The sequence below is a fragment of the Eupeodes corollae genome, chromosome 3 (assembly GCF_945859685.1).
Source record: "Eupeodes corollae chromosome 3, idEupCoro1.1, whole genome shotgun sequence".
NCBI lineage: Eukaryota > Metazoa > Arthropoda > Insecta > Diptera > Syrphidae > Eupeodes > Eupeodes corollae.
The window spans coordinates 74,054,589-74,075,031 of record NC_079149.1 but is presented as its reverse complement, the minus strand read 5'-3'; the positions used below and the strand labels follow the sequence as shown (position 1 = coordinate 74,075,031).

The 20,443-nt window shown below is 31.8% G+C and overlaps 2 protein-coding genes across 2 annotated transcripts; both read left to right on the top strand.

Moving 5' to 3' along the window:
- The first annotated feature begins 4,936 nt into the window (after window positions 1-4,936).
- Window positions 4,937-7,044, top strand: LOC129950593 (histone H2A-like). The gene is made up of 2 exons (XM_056062523.1): window positions 4,937-5,335; window positions 7,037-7,044. The coding sequence occupies exons 1-2, from the start codon at window positions 4,972-4,974 to the stop codon at window positions 7,042-7,044; spliced, it is 372 nt and encodes a 123-aa protein (XP_055918498.1). The 5' UTR covers window positions 4,937-4,971.
- A 14-nt stretch (window positions 7,045-7,058) lies between these two features.
- LOC129950592 (histone H3-like) lies at window positions 7,059-15,086 on the top strand. Its single transcript, XM_056062522.1, has 2 exons — window positions 7,059-7,457; window positions 14,676-15,086. Exons 1-2 carry the CDS (start codon window positions 7,059-7,061, stop codon window positions 15,084-15,086), a joined length of 810 nt encoding a protein of 269 aa, XP_055918497.1.
- Window positions 15,087-20,443: the final 5,357 nt, after the last annotated feature.

Genomic DNA, 20,443 nt, shown 5'->3' with positions numbered 1-20,443 from the left:
TTGCTTTCTATGCATAGTTTTTATCATACAAATGAAAATATTTATACCTACGCAAGCCAATGCTCGAAAATTTATGAATTTTGTTTTTCTTTTTTAATTATAGTTATTTTATAAGGCATTGCTTCTTTTTTTTATGTCTGAAGGCAAATTTTCAAGTAAGAATTTTTTTCTATGTACAGTTTTTTGTAATACTCGTAAAAATGTGAATTTGTCTACTAAGCAAGTCAATACTCGAAAATGTTTGAGTTTTGTGTGTTTTAATTTTTAATATTTCAATGATGTATTTTATAAGTCTATGCTTTGTTTTTTTTTTATATATCTGAAGGCAAATTTTGAAGCAAGAAAGTTTTTTTTTCAATGTACAGATTTTTGTAATACAAATGTGAATTTGTAAACCTTGGCAAGCGAATATTCGATAGTTTATGAGTTTTGATTGCTTGATTATTTGTTTAAATTTTTGGTATTTTAATGTTTGTTATGGATTAAATATTTAATATTTATGAACAAAATAATATAAATATAGTTTTTCATTTGTTTTCTTGCTTGGGATAATGTTTAACAAATTTTCTAAGAAAAAGTCACAGCCTAGGGAAAAAATGCTACGCGTTTCATTACCCATATTGTTTTAATTTTATTAAAAAGAAATTAAGTAAGAATTTGATGAAATTTTTAGTTATTTAGTTTAAATAAACTATCAGCTTTATGTTAAAAATAATTTCAAGCTGAAAATATGTTTAATTTATTAAATATAAACATTCTTGTTGGTAAGTATTAAAAAAATACCACCAAACATTTACTTTAATTGTTATTAATGCATTGATAGATAGTGTTTTTTCAATCAAATTATTTATTAAATTATCTATTATTATTGTAAGAATAAATTTTGTCAATTGTTTTATAATATTTAGGTCGAAAAGACGTAAATTTTTGAAGTTTTAAGAGGAAACTAAGTTGCAAAAGTGTACAAATTATGTACAAAATGAATTTTTTGTATACCTTCGCTCTCTTTGATTCTCATTTAGCCGTTTCTGTAGGTGCGGATTTGGCGCAATTTTAACAAAAACGTGTTTCTATTTCTTAAAATTGTGCTCTAAAGTGATTAATAATAGTGAATTCAAAATGGCAGATACTGTAGCTACGTCTCCTGCAATCGTTGCGGAAAAAAAACCAAAAAAAGCTGCCGCCGCAAGTGGGTCAAAAAAACCAAAATCGGCACCAACTCATCCTCCGACTCAGCAAATGGTGGATGCGGCAATTAAAACATTGAAAGATCGCGGTGGTTCTTCCCTTTTGGCAATCAAAAAATATATTGCTGCTACTTACAAAGTTGATGTACAAAAACTTGCTCCGTTTATAAAAAAATATTTAAAAGGTGCTGTAATAAGTGGTAAATTAGTGCAAACCAAAGGAAAAGGAGCTGCGGGTTCTTTTAAATTGTCGCCTAGTGCCAACAAGGAACCAAAGGCCAAGTCTGCTGAGAAGAAAAAATCTGCCGCCAAACCAAAAGCTGCCGCTGCTGGTGACAAAAAATTAAAAAAAGTGTCTGGTGAAAAGAAAGTAAAAAAAGTAGCCGCCACAACAAAAAAAAGTGCCAGTGCAGATAAAAAGAAGGTGGAAAAACCAAAAGTGAAAAGTGTTAAAAAAACGAGTGCAGTTAAGGCAAAGCCAACAAAAGCAAAGGCAGCCGCGCCTAAACCTAAAGTGCCAAAAGCAAAATCAGCCACAGCAGCAGCCAAGCCAAAAAAGGCAGTCGCTGTTAAAAAGGCAAAGAAGTAAAATTTCCATTTCAATGAAAAACAAAGTTGAAATCAAAACAAAAATCCACAGTCCTTTTCAGGGCTACAAAAAATATACTAAAATGAGATATAAAAACTTTTTTTTTTAAATTTTTTATTAAAAAGGAGGGAGAATTTTTGGACTATCTCGATGATAGCGTTGAGATGCGATGGGCTGGTGGAGCAACGGCGACGGGATAAGTGGTGAAGTGGCTAGATGCGATGCGACGCCGCCGCGCGGCCGGCGCGCGCTGTCGCCGCTACGGGACTACCACTACTGAACAAACGGAAACGTATTTTGTTTTGCATTTATTTTCGCGCTTTTTTGTTCTACAGAAAATACTTTTTTTAATGAAATAGGTATTGCAAATGCAAACTTCATTTATTTGTATTCATATGTTTTTCTCATTGGGCAGAAAGAAAGGAAATATCAATACAAATAAATAATATATTTTTGCGCCTATTTTCTTACTACAGCTACTAGGCACGATGCGATTTGTCTGGGCGAGACTGAACAACCGAAAACGTATTTAGTTTTGCATTTATTTTCGTCCTTTTTTTGTTCTACAGAAAATAGTTTTTTTATGAAATAGGTATTCAAAAGCAAACTTAATTTATTTGTATTCATATGTATTTCTCATTGGGCAGAAAGAAAGGAAATATCAATACAAATAAATAATATATATTTTTGCGCCTATTTTCTAAGTACAGCTACTAGGTACGATGCGATATGTATGGGCGAGACTGTACTGTTTATTTTCTACTTTTTTGTGATTGGACGCGATGCGATGCCTTCAACAATAAATATCTTTCATAGAAAATACTTTTACTATCAAATAAGACAACAACATATTTTTCTTTTTTTGCATTTCTCTAATACCTACGTAATTATTGAAATGTTTCCACGCTATGTGACTGTACACGATGCGTAGAAAAATACAAACGAAATACTTTGGCAAAATGTAGGTATTTGTTTTCATGTATTTTTATGGACTAGACGCGACATGACGTATACCTGCAACAATTTACAAAATTCTTAAACAAAATATCAAGAGTTTTGTATTTTATTTCAGGAATTACATATGTTTTTCATATATTTTTATCGACTGGACGCGACATGACGCATTCCTGCAACAAATAAAAAAATTCTTACACAATTTATCAAGAGTTTTGTATTTCTTTTCATAGAAATTACATATATTTTCATATATTTTTATCGACTGGACGCGACATGAAGTATATCCGCAACAATTAAGAAAATTCTTAAACAAAATATCAAGAGTGTTGTATTTCTTTTCATAGAAATTACATACGTACATCTGACATCAAAAAACACAAACAAATTTAATTCTCTAATATTTTATACCTAGATGTTTTTGCGACGCTACGTGACTGTACACATAGCGACATAACTGGACACGATGGGTAGAACAATACAAACAAAATTTATATTTTTTTGTTTTTAGTTGACTCGGCATGATACACGTCGTGTCTGGAACAATCAACAAAAGTAAGTTTTGTATTTCTTTTCATAGAAAATATATTTTGTAATCAAAAATTAAAACAAAAAACAATATGTATTCCACAGGCAAAGAAAACATACATTTCTTTAAATTCTCTAGTTTCTTATTAAAAATTTTGTGACGCTTCGAGACTGTACTCGATGCGTAGAACAATAAAAAAAATCTTAAACAAAATAACAAGAATTTTGTATTTCTTTTCATAGAAATTACATACATCTGACATCAAAAAACACAAACAAATTTAATTCTCTAATATTTTATAGATATTTTTGTGACGCTACGTGACTGTACACTGTACACATAGCGACATAACTGGACACGATGGGTAGAACAAAACAAACAAAATTATTTAATAAAATGTATTTTTTGTATGTTTTTCGTTTCTACTTGACTCGGCACGATACACGTGGTGTCTGGAACAATTAACAGAACTAACTTTTGTATTTCTTTTGATAGAAAATATATTTTCTAATCAAAAATCACAAAGAAAAACAAAATAGATTCATAAAATCATTCCACAGGCAAAAAAAATATATGTATATACCTTTCTTCTCAAATCTCTAGTTTCTTATTAAAACTTTTGCGACGCTTCGAGACTGTACACGATGCGTAGAACAATAAAAAAAATGTTTGTGTTTCTATTGGACGCGACATGATTCACGTGGCGTCTGGAACAATTTACAAAATTTATTTTTTTCATAGAAAATACTCTTACAATCACAAATAAAAATATTTATTTAACGAATTTTTCCGCAGGTAGAAAAAAAAATATATTTTTTTGTCAATTCTCTAATCTCTTATTGATATTTTTGCGGCCCTGAAAAGGGCCATTTTTGAAGAAATTAAATAAAAAAAAATTACTTCAATCACAAATAAAAATATTTATTTAACGAATTTTTCCGCAGGTAGAAAAAATATTTTTTTTTTCAATTCTCTAATCTCTTATTGATATTTTTGCGGCCCTGAAAAGGGCCATTTTTGAAGAAATTCAATAAAAAAAAATTACTTCGAGCTTGTGTATTTGGTAACCGCCTTTGTTCCTTCACTAACAGCATGCTTGGCTAGTTCACCAGGCAACAACAATCGCACGGCAGTCTGGATTTCCCGACTTGTGATTGTTGAACGCTTGTTGTAGTGAGCTAAGCGAGAGGCTTCAGCAGCAATTCTTTCGAAGATGTCGTTCACAAAACTATTCATGATGCTCATGGCCTTCGATGAAATTCCAGTGTCAGGATGAACTTGCTTCAAAACTTTGTAAATGTAGATTGCGTAGCTTTCCTTCCTCTTGCGCTTCTTCTTCTTATCGGTCTTGGTGATATTTTTTTGTGCCTTTCCGGCTTTTTTAGCTGCTTTACCACTAGTTTTTGGCGGCATTTTATTTTTATAATTCACTTCACTTTCACTATTAACGAACTGCACACAATGACGACTGAACGAGAACTGTGAATTTTTCTGAAAAACTCACGAATTATATTGTCTCTTTCCACAACGGCTTTCTAAGGCCACAACCCTCTTTTTTCTGTGTGCGAGCATACGAAAATTTAGATAAAAGACAGCGCACAGTTCGAAAATTTTGTCATTCTACAGTGTGCAGTGATACAGTGAACAGTGAAATAGTGAGCTCTCTTGTGTTTTTTCTTTTGTAAAAAATATTTAAAAAACAATAATATAAAATGTCTGGTCGTGGTAAAGGTGGAAAAGTGAAGGGAAAGGCAAAGTCCCGCTCTAATCGTGCTGGATTACAATTCCCTGTTGGTCGTATTCATCGTCTGCTGCGAAAGGGAAACTATGCTGAGCGCGTCGGAGCCGGTGCCCCTGTGTATTTGGCAGCTGTGATGGAATATTTGGCGGCAGAAGTCTTGGAATTGGCGGGAAATGCTGCTCGTGACAACAAAAAAACTAGAATTATTCCCCGCCATTTGCAATTGGCTATTCGGAACGACGAGGAATTGAATAAATTACTTTCTGGAGTCACTATCGCACAAGGAGGTGTTCTTCCAAATATTCAAGCTGTTTTGTTGCCAAAGAAGACAGAGAAAAGTGCTTAAATCTATGTAGTGACAGCAAACAAAAAAAAAACGTCCTTTTCAGGACGACAAATAATTTCTATTAAGAGATGTGTATATTTTTCATTTTTTTTATATATTTTAAAATACGAAGAAGAAGAAACCAACAAACAAATGTTTTTTCTTTCTTTGCAAAAAGAAATATTTGTTTGTATCCAATCCGTAAAGCAACAAAACATTTTTTTTTCAGTTCGGAAAAAATATTTTTTATTTTTTTTTTTTCAAAGAAATAGAAACCAACAAACATGTTTTTTTCTTTCTTTGGAAAAAGAAATATTTGTTCGTATGCAATTCTAATTTCTGTTAAAAGATGTGGTTATTTTTCAATTTCTTGTAGGTATATAGCAATTTTAAAATATTCTGGTACGAAGAAAAAGAAATATTTGTTCGTATCCAATCCGTAAAGCAACAAAACATTTTTTTTTCAGTTCGGAAAAAATATTTTTTATTTTTTTTCAAAGAAAAAGAAACCAACAAACAAAAAATGTTTTTTTCTTCCTCTGCAAAAAGAAATATTTGTTCGTATCCAATAATTTCTATTAAGAGATGTGTTTATTTTTCAATTTTTTGTATATATTCTAAAATATTCTCGTACGAAGAAAAAGAAAGCAACAAACAAATGTTTTTTCTTCCTTTGGAAAAAGAAATATTTGTTCGTATCCAATCCGTAAAGCAGCAAAAAAAAAATTTTTTCTACGGAAAAAAGAATAAAATATGCAAAGCAACAAAAAAAATTTCAGAAAAAGGAATTTTATTTAATTTTTTTTTCCATTTCGAAAAAAGAATAATACAAGGAATAAAATATGTTTTTGCGACTAAAGCAAAAAAAAAATTTTTTCACAAAAAGGAATTTTATTTTATGTTTCCATTTCAAAAAAAATATTTTGGTACAAAAAAGTAAGTAAATTAGCAAAATAATTTTTTTTGATAATCATCAGGTATTTAGTATATACATACATATATTCATTGGCAAATGAAAAAAAATTAGGTATTTTGTTCGTCAACGGTGTATGATTTCTATTTTCAATCTCTTTTATATTTAATTGTGGTCCTGAAAAGGACCGATTGTTTGTTTCGAATAAAATTCTTAACCTCCGAAACCGTAAAGAGTACGCCCTTGTCTCTTCAAAGCGTAAACTACATCCATAGCTGTAACTGTCTTACGCTTAGCGTGTTCGGTGTAAGTAACGGCATCTCGGATAACATTTTCCAGAAAAACTTTCAACACTCCACGTGTTTCTTCGTAAATCAAACCAGAAATACGTTTTACACCTCCACGACGAGCCAATCGACGAATTGCTGGTTTCGTGATTCCTTGAATGTTATCACGCAATACCTTACGATGCCGCTTAGCTCCGCCTTTGCCCAAACCTTTTCCTCCTTTACCACGACCAGTCATTTTTATTTATTTAATTAAAAAAACACTTAAACTGAACTAGAGAACTGCACTGCACAAGAGTCACTGTTAAACTGTGGCTCTTCGCTCGAAATACCACAAGTATTTATACTTATTTTTCATAACAATTCTTAATTTTGATTGGCCAAATAAATCGACAACGAAAATGAAAAAAACAGTCGAACGGAAACATGAATAGCCAATTTAATGACTTAAACAGAAATCTACATTCGATTTTTCTAAAAAAATTGTGAACAAAAGTGTTGTGTTTATTAGTGAAGTGAAAAAAAGTGAAATCATGGCTCGTACAAAGCAAACTGCCCGTAAATCGACTGGTGGAAAAGCCCCACGTAAGCAACTGGCAACAAAGGCAGCTCGTAAAAGTGCTCCAGCAACAGGAGGTGTAAAGAAACCACATCGTTATCGTCCTGGAACAGTGGCTCTTCGTGAGATTCGTCGTTATCAGAAAAGCACCGAATTGTTAATTCGTAAATTGCCTTTCCAACGTTTAGTTCGTGAAATTGCTCAAGATTTCAAAACAGATTTGCGTTTCCAAAGCTCAGCTGTTATGGCGCTTCAAGAAGCAAGTGAAGCTTATTTGGTTGGCCTGTTTGAAGACACAAATTTGTGCGCCATCCATGCCAAACGTGTCACAATTATGCCAAAAGACATTCAATTGGCCAGACGCATCCGTGGCGAACGTGCTTAAATCATCGAGGTTAAAAAAAATATTCAACGGTCCTTTTCAGGACCACAAAATATTTAAAAGAGATATAAATGAATTTTAATTCAATCTAGTAATTACGTACCTATCGATTTCCACGATTTTTTTTTTATTTTAGGTAGAAAGATAATGTGATAATTTACTTTGAAGGCAAATTTTGAAAATGTTATTGCTTGCTTTCTATGCATAGTTTTTATCATACAAATGAAAATATTTATACCTACGCAAGCCAATGCTCGAAAATTTATGAATTTTGTTTTTCTTTTTTAATTATAGTTATTTTATAAGGCATTGCTTCTTTTTTTTATGTCTGAAGGCAAATTTTCAAGTAAGAATTTTTTTCTATGTACAGTTTTTTGTAATACTCGTAAAAATGTGAATTTGTCTACTAAGCAAGTCAATACTCGAAAATGTTTGAGTTTTGTGTGTTTTAATTTTTAATATTTCAATGATGTATTTTATAAGTCTATGCTTTGTTTTTTTTTTATATATCTGAAGGCAAATTTTGAAGCAAGAAAGTTTTTTTTTCAATGTACAGATTTTTGTAATACAAATGTGAATTTGTAAACCTTGGCAAGCGAATATTCGATAGTTTATGAGTTTTGATTGCTTGATTATTTGTTTAAATTTTTGGTATTTTAATGTTTGTTATGGATTAAATATTTAATATTTATGAACAAAATAATATAAATATAGTTTTTCATTTGTTTTCTTGCTTGGGATAATGTTTAACAAATTTTCTAAGAAAAAGTCACAGCCTAGGGAAAAAATGCTACGCGTTTCATTACCCATATTGTTTTAATTTTATTAAAAAGAAATTAAGTAAGAATTTGATGAAATTTTTAGTTATTTAGTTTAAATAAACTATCAGCTTTATGTTAAAAATAATTTCAAGCTGAAAATATGTTTAATTTATTAAATATAAACATTCTTGTTGGTAAGTATTAAAAAAATACCACCAAACATTTACTTTAATTGTTATTAATGCATTGATAGATAGTGTTTTTTCAATCAAATTATTTATTAAATTATCTATTATTATTGTAAGAATAAATTTTGTCAATTGTTTTATAATATTTAGGTCGAAAAGACGTAAATTTTTGAAGTTTTAAGAGGAAACTAAGTTGCAAAAGTGTACAAATTATGTACAAAATGAATTTTTTGTATACCTTCGCTCTCTTTGATTCTCATTTAGCCGTTTCTGTAGGTGCGGATTTGGCGCAATTTTAACAAAAACGTGTTTCTATTTCTTAAAATTGTGCTCTAAAGTGATTAATAATAGTGAATTCAAAATGGCAGATACTGTAGCTACGTCTCCTGCAATCGTTGCGGAAAAAAAAACCAAAAAAAGCTGCCGCCGCAAGTGGGTCAAAAAAACCAAAATCGGCACCAACTCATCCTCCGACTCAGCAAATGGTGGATGCGGCAATTAAAACATTGAAAGATCGCGGTGGTTCTTCCCTTTTGGCAATCAAAAAATATATTGCTGCTACTTACAAAGTTGATGTACAAAAAATTGCTCCGTTTATAAAAAAATATTTAAAAGGTGCTGTAATAAGTGGTAAATTAGTGCAAACCAAAGGAAAAGGAGCTGCGGGTTCTTTTAAATTGTCGCCTAGTGCCAACAAGGAACCAAAGGCCAAGTCTGCTGAGAAGAAAAAATCTGCCGCCAAACCAAAAGCTGCCGCTGCTGGTGACAAAAAATTAAAAAAAGTGTCTGGTGAAAAGAAAGTAAAAAAAGTAGCCGCCACAACAAAAAAAAGTGCCAGTGCAGATAAAAAGAAGGTGGAAAAACCAAAAGTGAAAAGTGTTAAAAAAACGAGTGCAGTTAAGGCAAAGCCAACAAAAGCAAAGGCAGCCGCGCCTAAACCTAAAGTGCCAAAAGCAAAATCAGCCACAGCAGCAGCCAAGCCAAAAAAGGCAGTCGCTGTTAAAAAGGCAAAGAAGTAAAATTTCCATTTCAATGAAAAACAAAGTTGAAATCAAAACAAAAATCCACAGTCCTTTTCAGGGCTACAAAAAATATACTAAAATGAGATATAAAAACTTTTTTTTTTTTAATTTTTTATTAAAAAGGAGGGAGAATTTTTGGACTATCTCGATGATAGCGTTGAGATGCGATGGGCTGGTGGAGCAACGGCGACGGGATAGGTGGTGAAGTGGCTGGATGCGATGCGACGCCGCCGCGCGGCCGGCGCGCGCTGTCGCCGCTACGGGACTACCACTACTGAACAAACGGAAACGTATTTTGTTTTGCATTTATTTTCGCGCTTTTTTGTTCTACAGAAAATACTTTTTTTAATGAAATAGGTATTGCAAATGCAAACTTCATTTATTTGTATTCATATGTTTTTCTCATTGGGCAGAAAGAAAGGAAATATCAATACAAATAAATAATATATTTTTGCGCCTATTTTCTTACTACAGCTACTAGGCACGATGCGATTTGTCTGGGCGAGACTGAACAACCGAAAACGTATTTAGTTTTGCATTTATTTTCGTCCTTTTTTTGTTCTACAGAAAATAGTTTTTTTATGAAATAGGTATTCAAAAGCAAACTTAATTTATTTGTATTCATATGTATTTCTCATTGGGCAGAAAGAAAGGAAATATCAATACAAATAAATAATATATATTTTTGCGCCTATTTTCTAACTACAGCTACTAGGTACGATGCGATATGTATGGGCGAGACTGTACTGTTTATTTTCTACTTTTTTGTGATTGGACGCGATGCGATGCCTTCAACAATAAATATCTTTCATAGAAAATACTTTTACTATCAAATAAGACAACAACATATTTTTCTTTTTTTGCATTTCTCTAATACCTACGTAATTATTGAAATGTTTCCACGCTATGTGACTGTACACGATGCGTAGAAAAATACAAACGAAATACTTTGGCAAAATGTAGGTATTTGTTTTCATGTATTTTTATGGACTAGACGCGACATGACGTATACCTGCAACAATTTACAAAATTCTTAAACAAAATATCAAGAGTTTTGTATTTTATTTCAGGAATTACATATGTTTTTCATATATTTTTATCGACTGGACGCGACATGACGCATTCCTGCAACAAATAAAAAAATTCTTACACAATTTATCAAGAGTTTTGTATTTCTTTTCATAGAAATTACATATATTTTCATATATTTTTATCGACTGGACGCGACATGAAGTATATCCGCAACAATTAAGAAAATTCTTAAACAAAATATCAAGAGTGTTGTATTTCTTTTCATAGAAATTACATACGTACATCTGACATCAAAAAACACAAACAAATTTAATTCTCTAATATTTTATACCTAGATGTTTTTGCGACGCTACGTGACTGTACACATAGCGACATAACTGGACACGATGGGTAGAACAATACAAACAAAATTTATATTTTTTTGTTTTTAGTTGACTCGGCATGATACACGTCGTGTCTGGAACAATCAACAAAAGTAAGTTTTGTATTTCTTTTCATAGAAAATATATTTTGTAATCAAAAATTAAAACAAAAAACAATATGTATTCCACAGGCAAAGAAAACATACATTTCTTTAAATTCTCTAGTTTCTTATTAAAAATTTTGTGACGCTTCGAGACTGTACTCGATGCGTAGAACAATAAAAAAAATCTTAAACAAAATAACAAGAATTTTGTATTTCTTTTCATAGAAATTACATACATCTGACATCAAAAAACACAAACAAATTTAATTCTCTAATATTTTATAGATATTTTTGTGACACGATGGGTAGAACAAAACAAACAAAATTATTTAATAAAATGTATTTTTTGTATGTTTTTCGTTTCTACTTGACTCGGCACGATACACGTGGTGTCTGGAACAATTAACAGAACTAACTTTTGTATTTCTTTTGATAGAAAATATATTTTCTAATCAAAAATCACAAAGAAAAACAAAATAGATTCATAAAATCATTCCACAGGCAAAAAAAATATATGTATATACCTTTCTTCTCAAATCTCTAGTTTCTTATTAAAACTTTTGCGACGCTTCGAGACTGTACACGATGCGTAGAACAATAAAAAAAATGTTTGTGTTTCTATTGGACGCGACATGATTCACGTGGCGTCTGGAACAATTTACAAAATTTATTTTTTTCATAGAAAATACTCTTACAATCACAAATAAAAATATTTATTTAACGAATTTTTCCGCAGGTAGAAAAAAAAATATATTTTTTTGTCAATTCTCTAATCTCTTATTGATATTTTTGCGGCCCTGAAAAGGGCCATTTTTGAAGAAATTAAATAAAAAAAAATTACTTCAATCACAAATAAAAATATTTATTTAACGAATTTTTCCGCAGGTAGAAAAAATATTTTTTTTTTCAATTCTCTAATCTCTTATTGATATTTTTGCGGCCCTGAAAAGGGCCATTTTTGAAGAAATTCAATAAAAAAAAATTACTTCGAGCTTGTGTATTTGGTAACCGCCTTTGTTCCTTCACTAACAGCATGCTTGGCTAGTTCACCAGGCAACAACAATCGCACGGCAGTCTGGATTTCCCGACTTGTGATTGTTGAACGCTTGTTGTAGTGAGCTAAGCGAGAGGCTTCAGCAGCAATTCTTTCGAAGATGTCGTTCACAAAACTATTCATGATGCTCATGGCCTTCGATGAAATTCCAGTGTCAGGATGAACTTGCTTCAAAACTTTGTAAATGTAGATTGCGTAGCTTTCCTTCCTCTTGCGCTTCTTCTTCTTATCGGTCTTGGTGATATTTTTTTGTGCCTTTCCGGCTTTTTTAGCTGCTTTACCACTAGTTTTTGGCGGCATTTTATTTTTATAATTCACTTCACTTTCACTATTAACGAACTGCACACAATGACGACTGAACGAGAACTGTGAATTTTTCTGAAAAACTCACGAATTATATTGTCTCTTTCCACAACGGCTTTCTAAGGCCACAACCCTCTTTTTTCTGTGTGCGAGCATACGAAAATTTAGATAAAAGACAGCGCACAGTTCGAAAATTTTGTCATTCTACAGTGTGCAGTGATACAGTGAACAGTGAAATAGTGAGCTCTCTTGTGTTTTTTCTTTTGTAAAAAATATTTAAAAAACAATAATATAAAATGTCTGGTCGTGGTAAAGGTGGAAAAGTGAAGGGAAAGGCAAAGTCCCGCTCTAATCGTGCTGGATTACAATTCCCTGTTGGTCGTATTCATCGTCTGCTGCGAAAGGGAAACTATGCTGAGCGCGTCGGAGCCGGTGCCCCTGTGTATTTGGCAGCTGTGATGGAATATTTGGCGGCAGAAGTCTTGGAATTGGCGGGAAATGCTGCTCGTGACAACAAAAAAACTAGAATTATTCCCCGCCATTTGCAATTGGCTATTCGGAACGACGAGGAATTGAATAAATTACTTTCTGGAGTCACTATCGCACAAGGAGGTGTTCTTCCAAATATTCAAGCTGTTTTGTTGCCAAAGAAGACAGAGAAAAGTGCTTAAATCTATGTAGTGACAGCAAACAAAAAAAAAACGTCCTTTTCAGGACGACAAATAATTTCTATTAAGAGATGTGTATATTTTTCATTTTTTTTATATATTTTAAAATACGAAGAAGAAGAAACCAACAAACAAATGTTTTTTCTTTCTTTGCAAAAAGAAATATTTGTTTGTATCCAATCCGTAAAGCAACAAAACATTTTTTTTTCAGTTCGGAAAAAATATTTTTTATTTTTTTTTTTTCAAAGAAATAGAAACCAACAAACATGTTTTTTTCTTTCTTTGGAAAAAGAAATATTTGTTCGTATGCAATTCTAATTTCTGTTAAAAGATGTGGTTATTTTTCAATTTCTTGTAGGTATATAGCAATTTTAAAATATTCTGGTACGAAGAAAAAGAAATATTTGTTCGTATCCAATCCGTAAAGCAACAAAACATTTTTTTTTCAGTTCGGAAAAAATATTTTTTATTTTTTTTCAAAGAAAAAGAAACCAACAAACAAAAAATGTTTTTTTCTTCCTCTGCAAAAAGAAATATTTGTTCGTATCCAATAATTTCTATTAAGAGATGTGTTTATTTTTCAATTTTTTGTATATATTCTAAAATATTCTCGTACGAAGAAAAAGAAAGCAACAAACAAATGTTTTTTCTTCCTTTGGAAAAAGAAATATTTGTTCGTATCCAATCCGTAAAGCAGCAAAAAAAAAATTTTTTCTACGGAAAAAAGAATAAAATATGCAAAGCAACAAAAAAAATTTCAGAAAAAGGAATTTTATTTAATTTTTTTTTCCATTTCGAAAAAAGAATAATACAAGGAATAAAATATGTTTTTGCGACTAAAGCAAAAAAAAAATTTTTTCACAAAAAGGAATTTTATTTTATGTTTCCATTTCAAAAAAAATATTTTGGTACAAAAAAGTAAGTAAATTAGCAAAATAATTTTTTTTGATAATCATCAGGTATTTAGTATATACATACATATATTCATTGGCAAATGAAAAAAAATTAGGTATTTTGTTCGTCAACGGTGTATGATTTCTATTTTCAATCTCTTTTATATTTAATTGTGGTCCTGAAAAGGACCGATTGTTTGTTTCGAATAAAATTCTTAACCTCCGAAACCGTAAAGAGTACGCCCTTGTCTCTTCAAAGCGTAAACTACATCCATAGCTGTAACTGTCTTACGCTTAGCGTGTTCGGTGTAAGTAACGGCATCTCGGATAACATTTTCCAGAAAAACTTTCAACACTCCACGTGTTTCTTCGTAAATCAAACCAGAAATACGTTTTACACCTCCACGACGAGCCAATCGACGAATTGCTGGTTTCGTGATTCCTTGAATGTTATCACGCAATACCTTACGATGCCGCTTAGCTCCGCCTTTGCCCAAACCTTTTCCTCCTTTACCACGACCAGTCATTTTTATTTATTTAATTAAAAAAACACTTAAACTGAACTAGAGAACTGCACTGCACAAGAGTCACTGTTAAACTGTGGCTCTTCGCTCGAAATACCACAAGTATTTATACTTATTTTTCATAACAATTCTTAATTTTGATTGGCCAAATAAATCGACAACGAAAATGAAAAAAACAGTCGAACGGAAACATGAATAGCCAATTTAATGACTTAAACAGAAATCTACATTCGATTTTTCTAAAAAAATTGTGAACAAAAGTGTTGTGTTTATTAGTGAAGTGAAAAAAAGTGAAATCATGGCTCGTACAAAGCAAACTGCCCGTAAATCGACTGGTGGAAAAGCCCCACGTAAGCAACTGGCAACAAAGGCAGCTCGTAAAAGTGCTCCAGCAACAGGAGGTGTAAAGAAACCACATCGTTATCGTCCTGGAACAGTGGCTCTTCGTGAGATTCGTCGTTATCAGAAAAGCACCGAATTGTTAATTCGTAAATTGCCTTTCCAACGTTTAGTTCGTGAAATTGCTCAAGATTTCAAAACAGATTTGCGTTTCCAAAGCTCAGCTGTTATGGCGCTTCAAGAAGCAAGTGAAGCTTATTTGGTTGGCCTGTTTGAAGACACAAATTTGTGCGCCATCCATGCCAAACGTGTCACAATTATGCCAAAAGACATTCAATTGGCCAGACGCATCCGTGGCGAACGTGCTTAAATCATCGAGGTTAAAAAAAATATTCAACGGTCCTTTTCAGGACCACAAAATATTTAAAAGAGATATAAATGAATTTTAATTCAATCTAGTAATTACGTACCTATCGATTTCCACGATTTTTTTTTTATTTTAGGTAGAAAGATAATGTGATAATTTACTTTGAAGGCAAATTTTGAAAATGTTATTGCTTGCTTTCTATGCATAGTTTTTATCATACAAATGAAAATATTTATACCTACGCAAGCCAATGCTCGAAAATTTATGAATTTTGTTTTTCTTTTTTAATTATAGTTATTTTATAAGGCATTGCTTCTTTTTTTTATGTCTGAAGGCAAATTTTCAAGTAAGAATTTTTTTCTATGTACAGTTTTTTGTAATACTCGTAAAAATGTGAATTTGTCTACTAAGCAAGTCAATACTCGAAAATGTTTGAGTTTTGTGTGTTTTAATTTTTAATATTTCAATGATGTATTTTATAAGTCTATGCTTTGTTTTTTTTTTATATATCTGAAGGCAAATTTTGAAGCAAGAAAGTTTTTTTTTCAATGTACAGATTTTTGTAATACAAATGTGAATTTGTAAACCTTGGCAAGCGAATATTCGATAGTTTATGAGTTTTGATTGCTTGATTATTTGTTTAAATTTTTGGTATTTTAATGTTTGTTATGGATTAAATATTTAATATTTATGAACAAAATAATATAAATATAGTTTTTCATTTGTTTTCTTGCTTGGGATAATGTTTAACAAATTTTCTAAGAAAAAGTCACAGCCTAGGGAAAAAATGCTACGCGTTTCATTACCCATATTGTTTTAATTTTATTAAAAAGAAATTAAGTAAGAATTTGATGAAATTTTTAGTTATTTAGTTTAAATAAACTATCAGCTTTATGTTAAAAATAATTTCAAGCTGAAAATATGTTTAATTTATTAAATATAAACATTCTTGTTGGTAAGTATTAAAAAAATACCACCAAACATTTACTTTAATTGTTATTAATGCATTGATAGATAGTGTTTTTTCAATCAAATTATTTATTAAATTATCTATTATTATTGTAAGAATAAATTTTGTCAATTGTTTTATAATATTTAGGTCGAAAAGACGTAAATTTTTGAAGTTTTAAGAGGAAACTAAGTTGCAAAAGTGTACAAATTATGTACAAAATGAATTTTTTGTATACCTTCGCTCTCTTTGATTCTCATTTAGCCGTTTCTGTAGGTGCGGATTTGGCGCAATTTTAACAAAAACGTGTTTCTATTTCTTAAAATTGTGCTCTAAAGTGATTAATAATAGTGAATTCAAAATGGCAGATACTGTAGCTACGTCTCCTGCAATCGTTGCGGAAAAAAAACCAAAAAAAGCTGCCGCCGCAAGTGGGTCAAAAAAACCAAAATCGGCACCAACTCATCCTCCGACTCAGCAAATGGTGGATGCGGCAATTAAAACATTGAAAGATCGCGGTGGTTCTTCCCTTTTGGCAATCAAAAAATATATTGCTGCTACTTACAAAGTTGATGTACAAAAACTTGCTCCGTTTATAAAAAAATATTTAAAAGGTGCTGTAATAAGTGGTAAATTAGTGCAAACCAAAGGAAAAGGAGCTGCGGGTTCTTTTAAATTGTCGCCTAGTGCCAACAAGGAACCAAAGGCCAAGTCTGCTGAGAAGAAAAAATCTGCCGCCAAACCAAAAGCTGCCGCTGCTGGTGACAAAAAATTAAAAAAAGTGTCTGGTGAAAAGAAAGTAAAAAAAGTAGCCGCCACAACAAAAAAAAGTGCCAGTGCAGATAAAAAGAAGGTGGAAAAACCAAAAGTGAAAAGTGTTAAAAAAACGAGTGCAGTTAAGGCAAAGCCAACAAAAGCAAAGGCAGCCGCGCCTAAACCTAAAGTGCCAAAAGCAAAATCAGCCACAGCAGCAGCCAAGCCAAAAAAGGCAGTCGCTGTTAAAAAGGCAAAGAAGTAAAATTTCCATTTCAATGAAAAACAAAGTTGAAATCAAAACAAAAATCCACAGTCCTTTTCAGGGCTACAAAAAATATACTAAAATGAGATATAAAAACTTTTTTTTTTTTAATTTTTTATTAAAAAGGAGGGAGAATTTTTGGACTATCTCGATGATAGCGTTGAGATGCGATGGGCTGGTGGAGCAACGGCGACGGGATAGGTGGTGAAGTGGCTGGATGCGATGCGACGCCGCCGCGCGGCCGGCGCGCGCTGTCGCCGCTACGGGACTACCACTACTGAACAAACGGAAACGTATTTTGTTTTGCATTTATTTTCGCGCTTTTTTGTTCTACAGAAAATACTTTTTTTAATGAAATAGGTATTGCAAATGCAAACTTCATTTATTTGTATTCATATGTTTTTCTCATTGGGCAGAAAGAAAGGAAATATCAATACAAATAAATAATATATTTTTGCGCCTATTTTCTTACTACAGCTACTAGGCACGATGCGATTTGTCTGGGCGAGACTGAACAACCGAAAACGTATTTAGTTTTGCATTTATTTTCGTCCTTTTTTTGTTCTACAGAAAATAGTTTTTTTATGAAATAGGTATTCAAAAGCAAACTTAATTTATTTGTATTCATATGTATTTCTCATTGGGCAGAAAGAAAGGAAATATCAATACAAATAAATAATATATATTTTTGCGCCTATTTTCTAACTACAGCTACTAGGTACGATGCGATATGTATGGGCGAGACTGTACTGTTTATTTTCTACTTTTTTGTGATTGGACGCGATGCGATGCCTTCAACAATAAATATCTTTCATAGAAAATACTTTTACTATCAAATAAGACAACAACATATTTTTCTTTTTTTGCATTTCTCTAATACCTACGTAATTATTGAAATGTTTCCACGCTATGTGACTGTACACGATGCGTAGAAAAATACAAACGAAATACTTTGGCAAAATGTAGGTATTTGTTTTCATGTATTTTTATGGACTAGACGCGACATGACGTATACCTGCAACAATTTACAAAATTCTTAAACAAAATATCAAGAGTTTTGTATTTTATTTCAGGAATTACATATGTTTTTCATATATTTTTATCGACTGGACGCGACATGACGCATTCCTGCAACAAATAAAAAAATTCTTACACAATTTATCAAGAGTTTTGTATTTCTTTTCATAGAAATTACATATATTTTCATATATTTTTATCGACTGGACGCGACATGAAGTATATCCGCAACAATTAAGAAAATTCTTAAACAAAATATCAAGAGTGTTGTATTTCTTTTCATAGAAATTACATACGTACATCTGACATCAAAAAACACAAACAAATTTAATTCTCTAATATTTTATACCTAGATGTTTTTGCGACGCTACGTGACTGTACACATAGCGACATAACTGGACACGATGGGTAGAACAATACAAACAAAATTTATATTTTTTTGTTTTTAGTTGACTCGGCATGATACACGTCGTGTCTGGAACAATCAACAAAAGTAAGTTTTGTATTTCTTTTCATAGAAAATATATTTTGTAATCAAAAATTAAAACAAAAAACAATATGTATTCCACAGGCAAAGAAAACATACATTTCTTTAAATTCTCTAGTTTCTTATTAAAAATTTTGTGACGCTTCGAGACTGTACTCGATGCGTAGAACAATAAAAAAAATCTTAAACAAAATAACAAGAATTTTGTATTTCTTTTCATAGAAATTACATACATCTGACATCAAAAAACACAAACAAATTTAATTCTCTAATATTTTATAGATATTTTTGTGACACGATGGGTAGAACAAAACAAACAAAATTATTTAATAAAATGTATTTTTTGTATGTTTTTCGTTTCTACTTGACTCGGCACGATACACGTGGTGTCTGGAACAATTAACAGAACTAACTTTTGTATTTCTTTTGATAGAAAATATATTTTCTAATCAAAAATCACAAAGAAAAACAAAATAGATTCATAAAATCATTCCACAGGCAAAAAAAATATATGTATATACCTTTCTTCTCAAATCTCTAGTTTCTTATTAAAACTTTTGCGACGCTTCGAGACTGTACACGATGCGTAGAACAATAAAAAAAATGTTTGTGTTTCTATTGGACGCGACATGATTCACGTGGCGTCTGGAACAATTTACAAAATTTATTTTTTTCATAGAAAATACTCTTACAATCACAAATAAAAATATTTATTTAACGAATTTTTCCGCAGGTAGAAAAAAAAATATATTTTTTTGTCAATTCTCAATCTCTTATTGATATTTTTGCGGCCCTGAAAAGGGCCATTTTTGAAGAAATTAAATAAAAAAAAATTACTTCAATCACAAATAAAAATATTTATTTAACGAATTTTTCCGCAGGTAGAAAAAATATTTTTTTTTCAATTCTCTAATCTCTTATTGATATTTTTGCGGCCCTGAAAAGGGCCATTTTTGAAGAAATTCAATAAAAAAAAAATTACTTCGAGCTTGTGTATTTGGTAACCGCCTTTGTTCCTTCACTAACAGCATGCTTGGCTAGTTCACCAGGCAACAACAATCGCACGGCAGTCTGGATTTCCCGACTTGTGATTGTTGAACGCTTGTTGTAGTGAGCTAAGCGAGAGGCTTCAGCAGCAATTCTTTCGAAGATGTCGTTCACAAAACTATTCATGATGCTCATGGCCTTCGATGAAATTCCAGTGTCAGGATGAACTTGCTTCAAAACTTTGTAAATGTAGATTGCGTAGCTTTCCTTCCTCTTGCGCTTCTTCTTCTTATCGGTCTTGGTGATATTTTTTTGTGCCTTTCCGGCTTTTTTAGCTGCTTTACCACTAGTTTTTGGCGGCATTTTATTTTTATAATTCACTTCACTTTCACTATTAACGAACTGCACACAATGACGACTGAACGAGAACTGTGAATTTTTCTGAAAAACTCACGAATTATATTGTCTCTTTCCACAACGGCTTTCTAAGGCCACAACCCTCTTTTTTCTGTGTGCGAGCATACGAAAATTTAGATAAAAGACAGCGCACAGTTCGAAAATTTTGTCATTCTACAGTGTGCAGTGATACAGTGAACAGTGAAATAGTGAGCTCTCTTGTGTTTTTTCTTTTGTAAAAAATATTTAAAAAACAATAATATAAAATGTCTGGTCGTGGTAAAGGTGGAAAAGTGAAGGGAAAGGCAAAGTCCCGCTCTAATCGTGCTGGATTACAATTCCCTGTTGGTCGTATTCATCGTCTGCTGCGAAAGGGAAACTATGCTGAGCGCGTCGGAGCCGGTGCCCCTGTGTATTTGGCAGCTGTGATGGAATATTTGGCGGCAGAAGTCTTGGAATTGGCGGGAAATGCTGCTCGTGACAACAAAAAAACTAGAATTATTCCC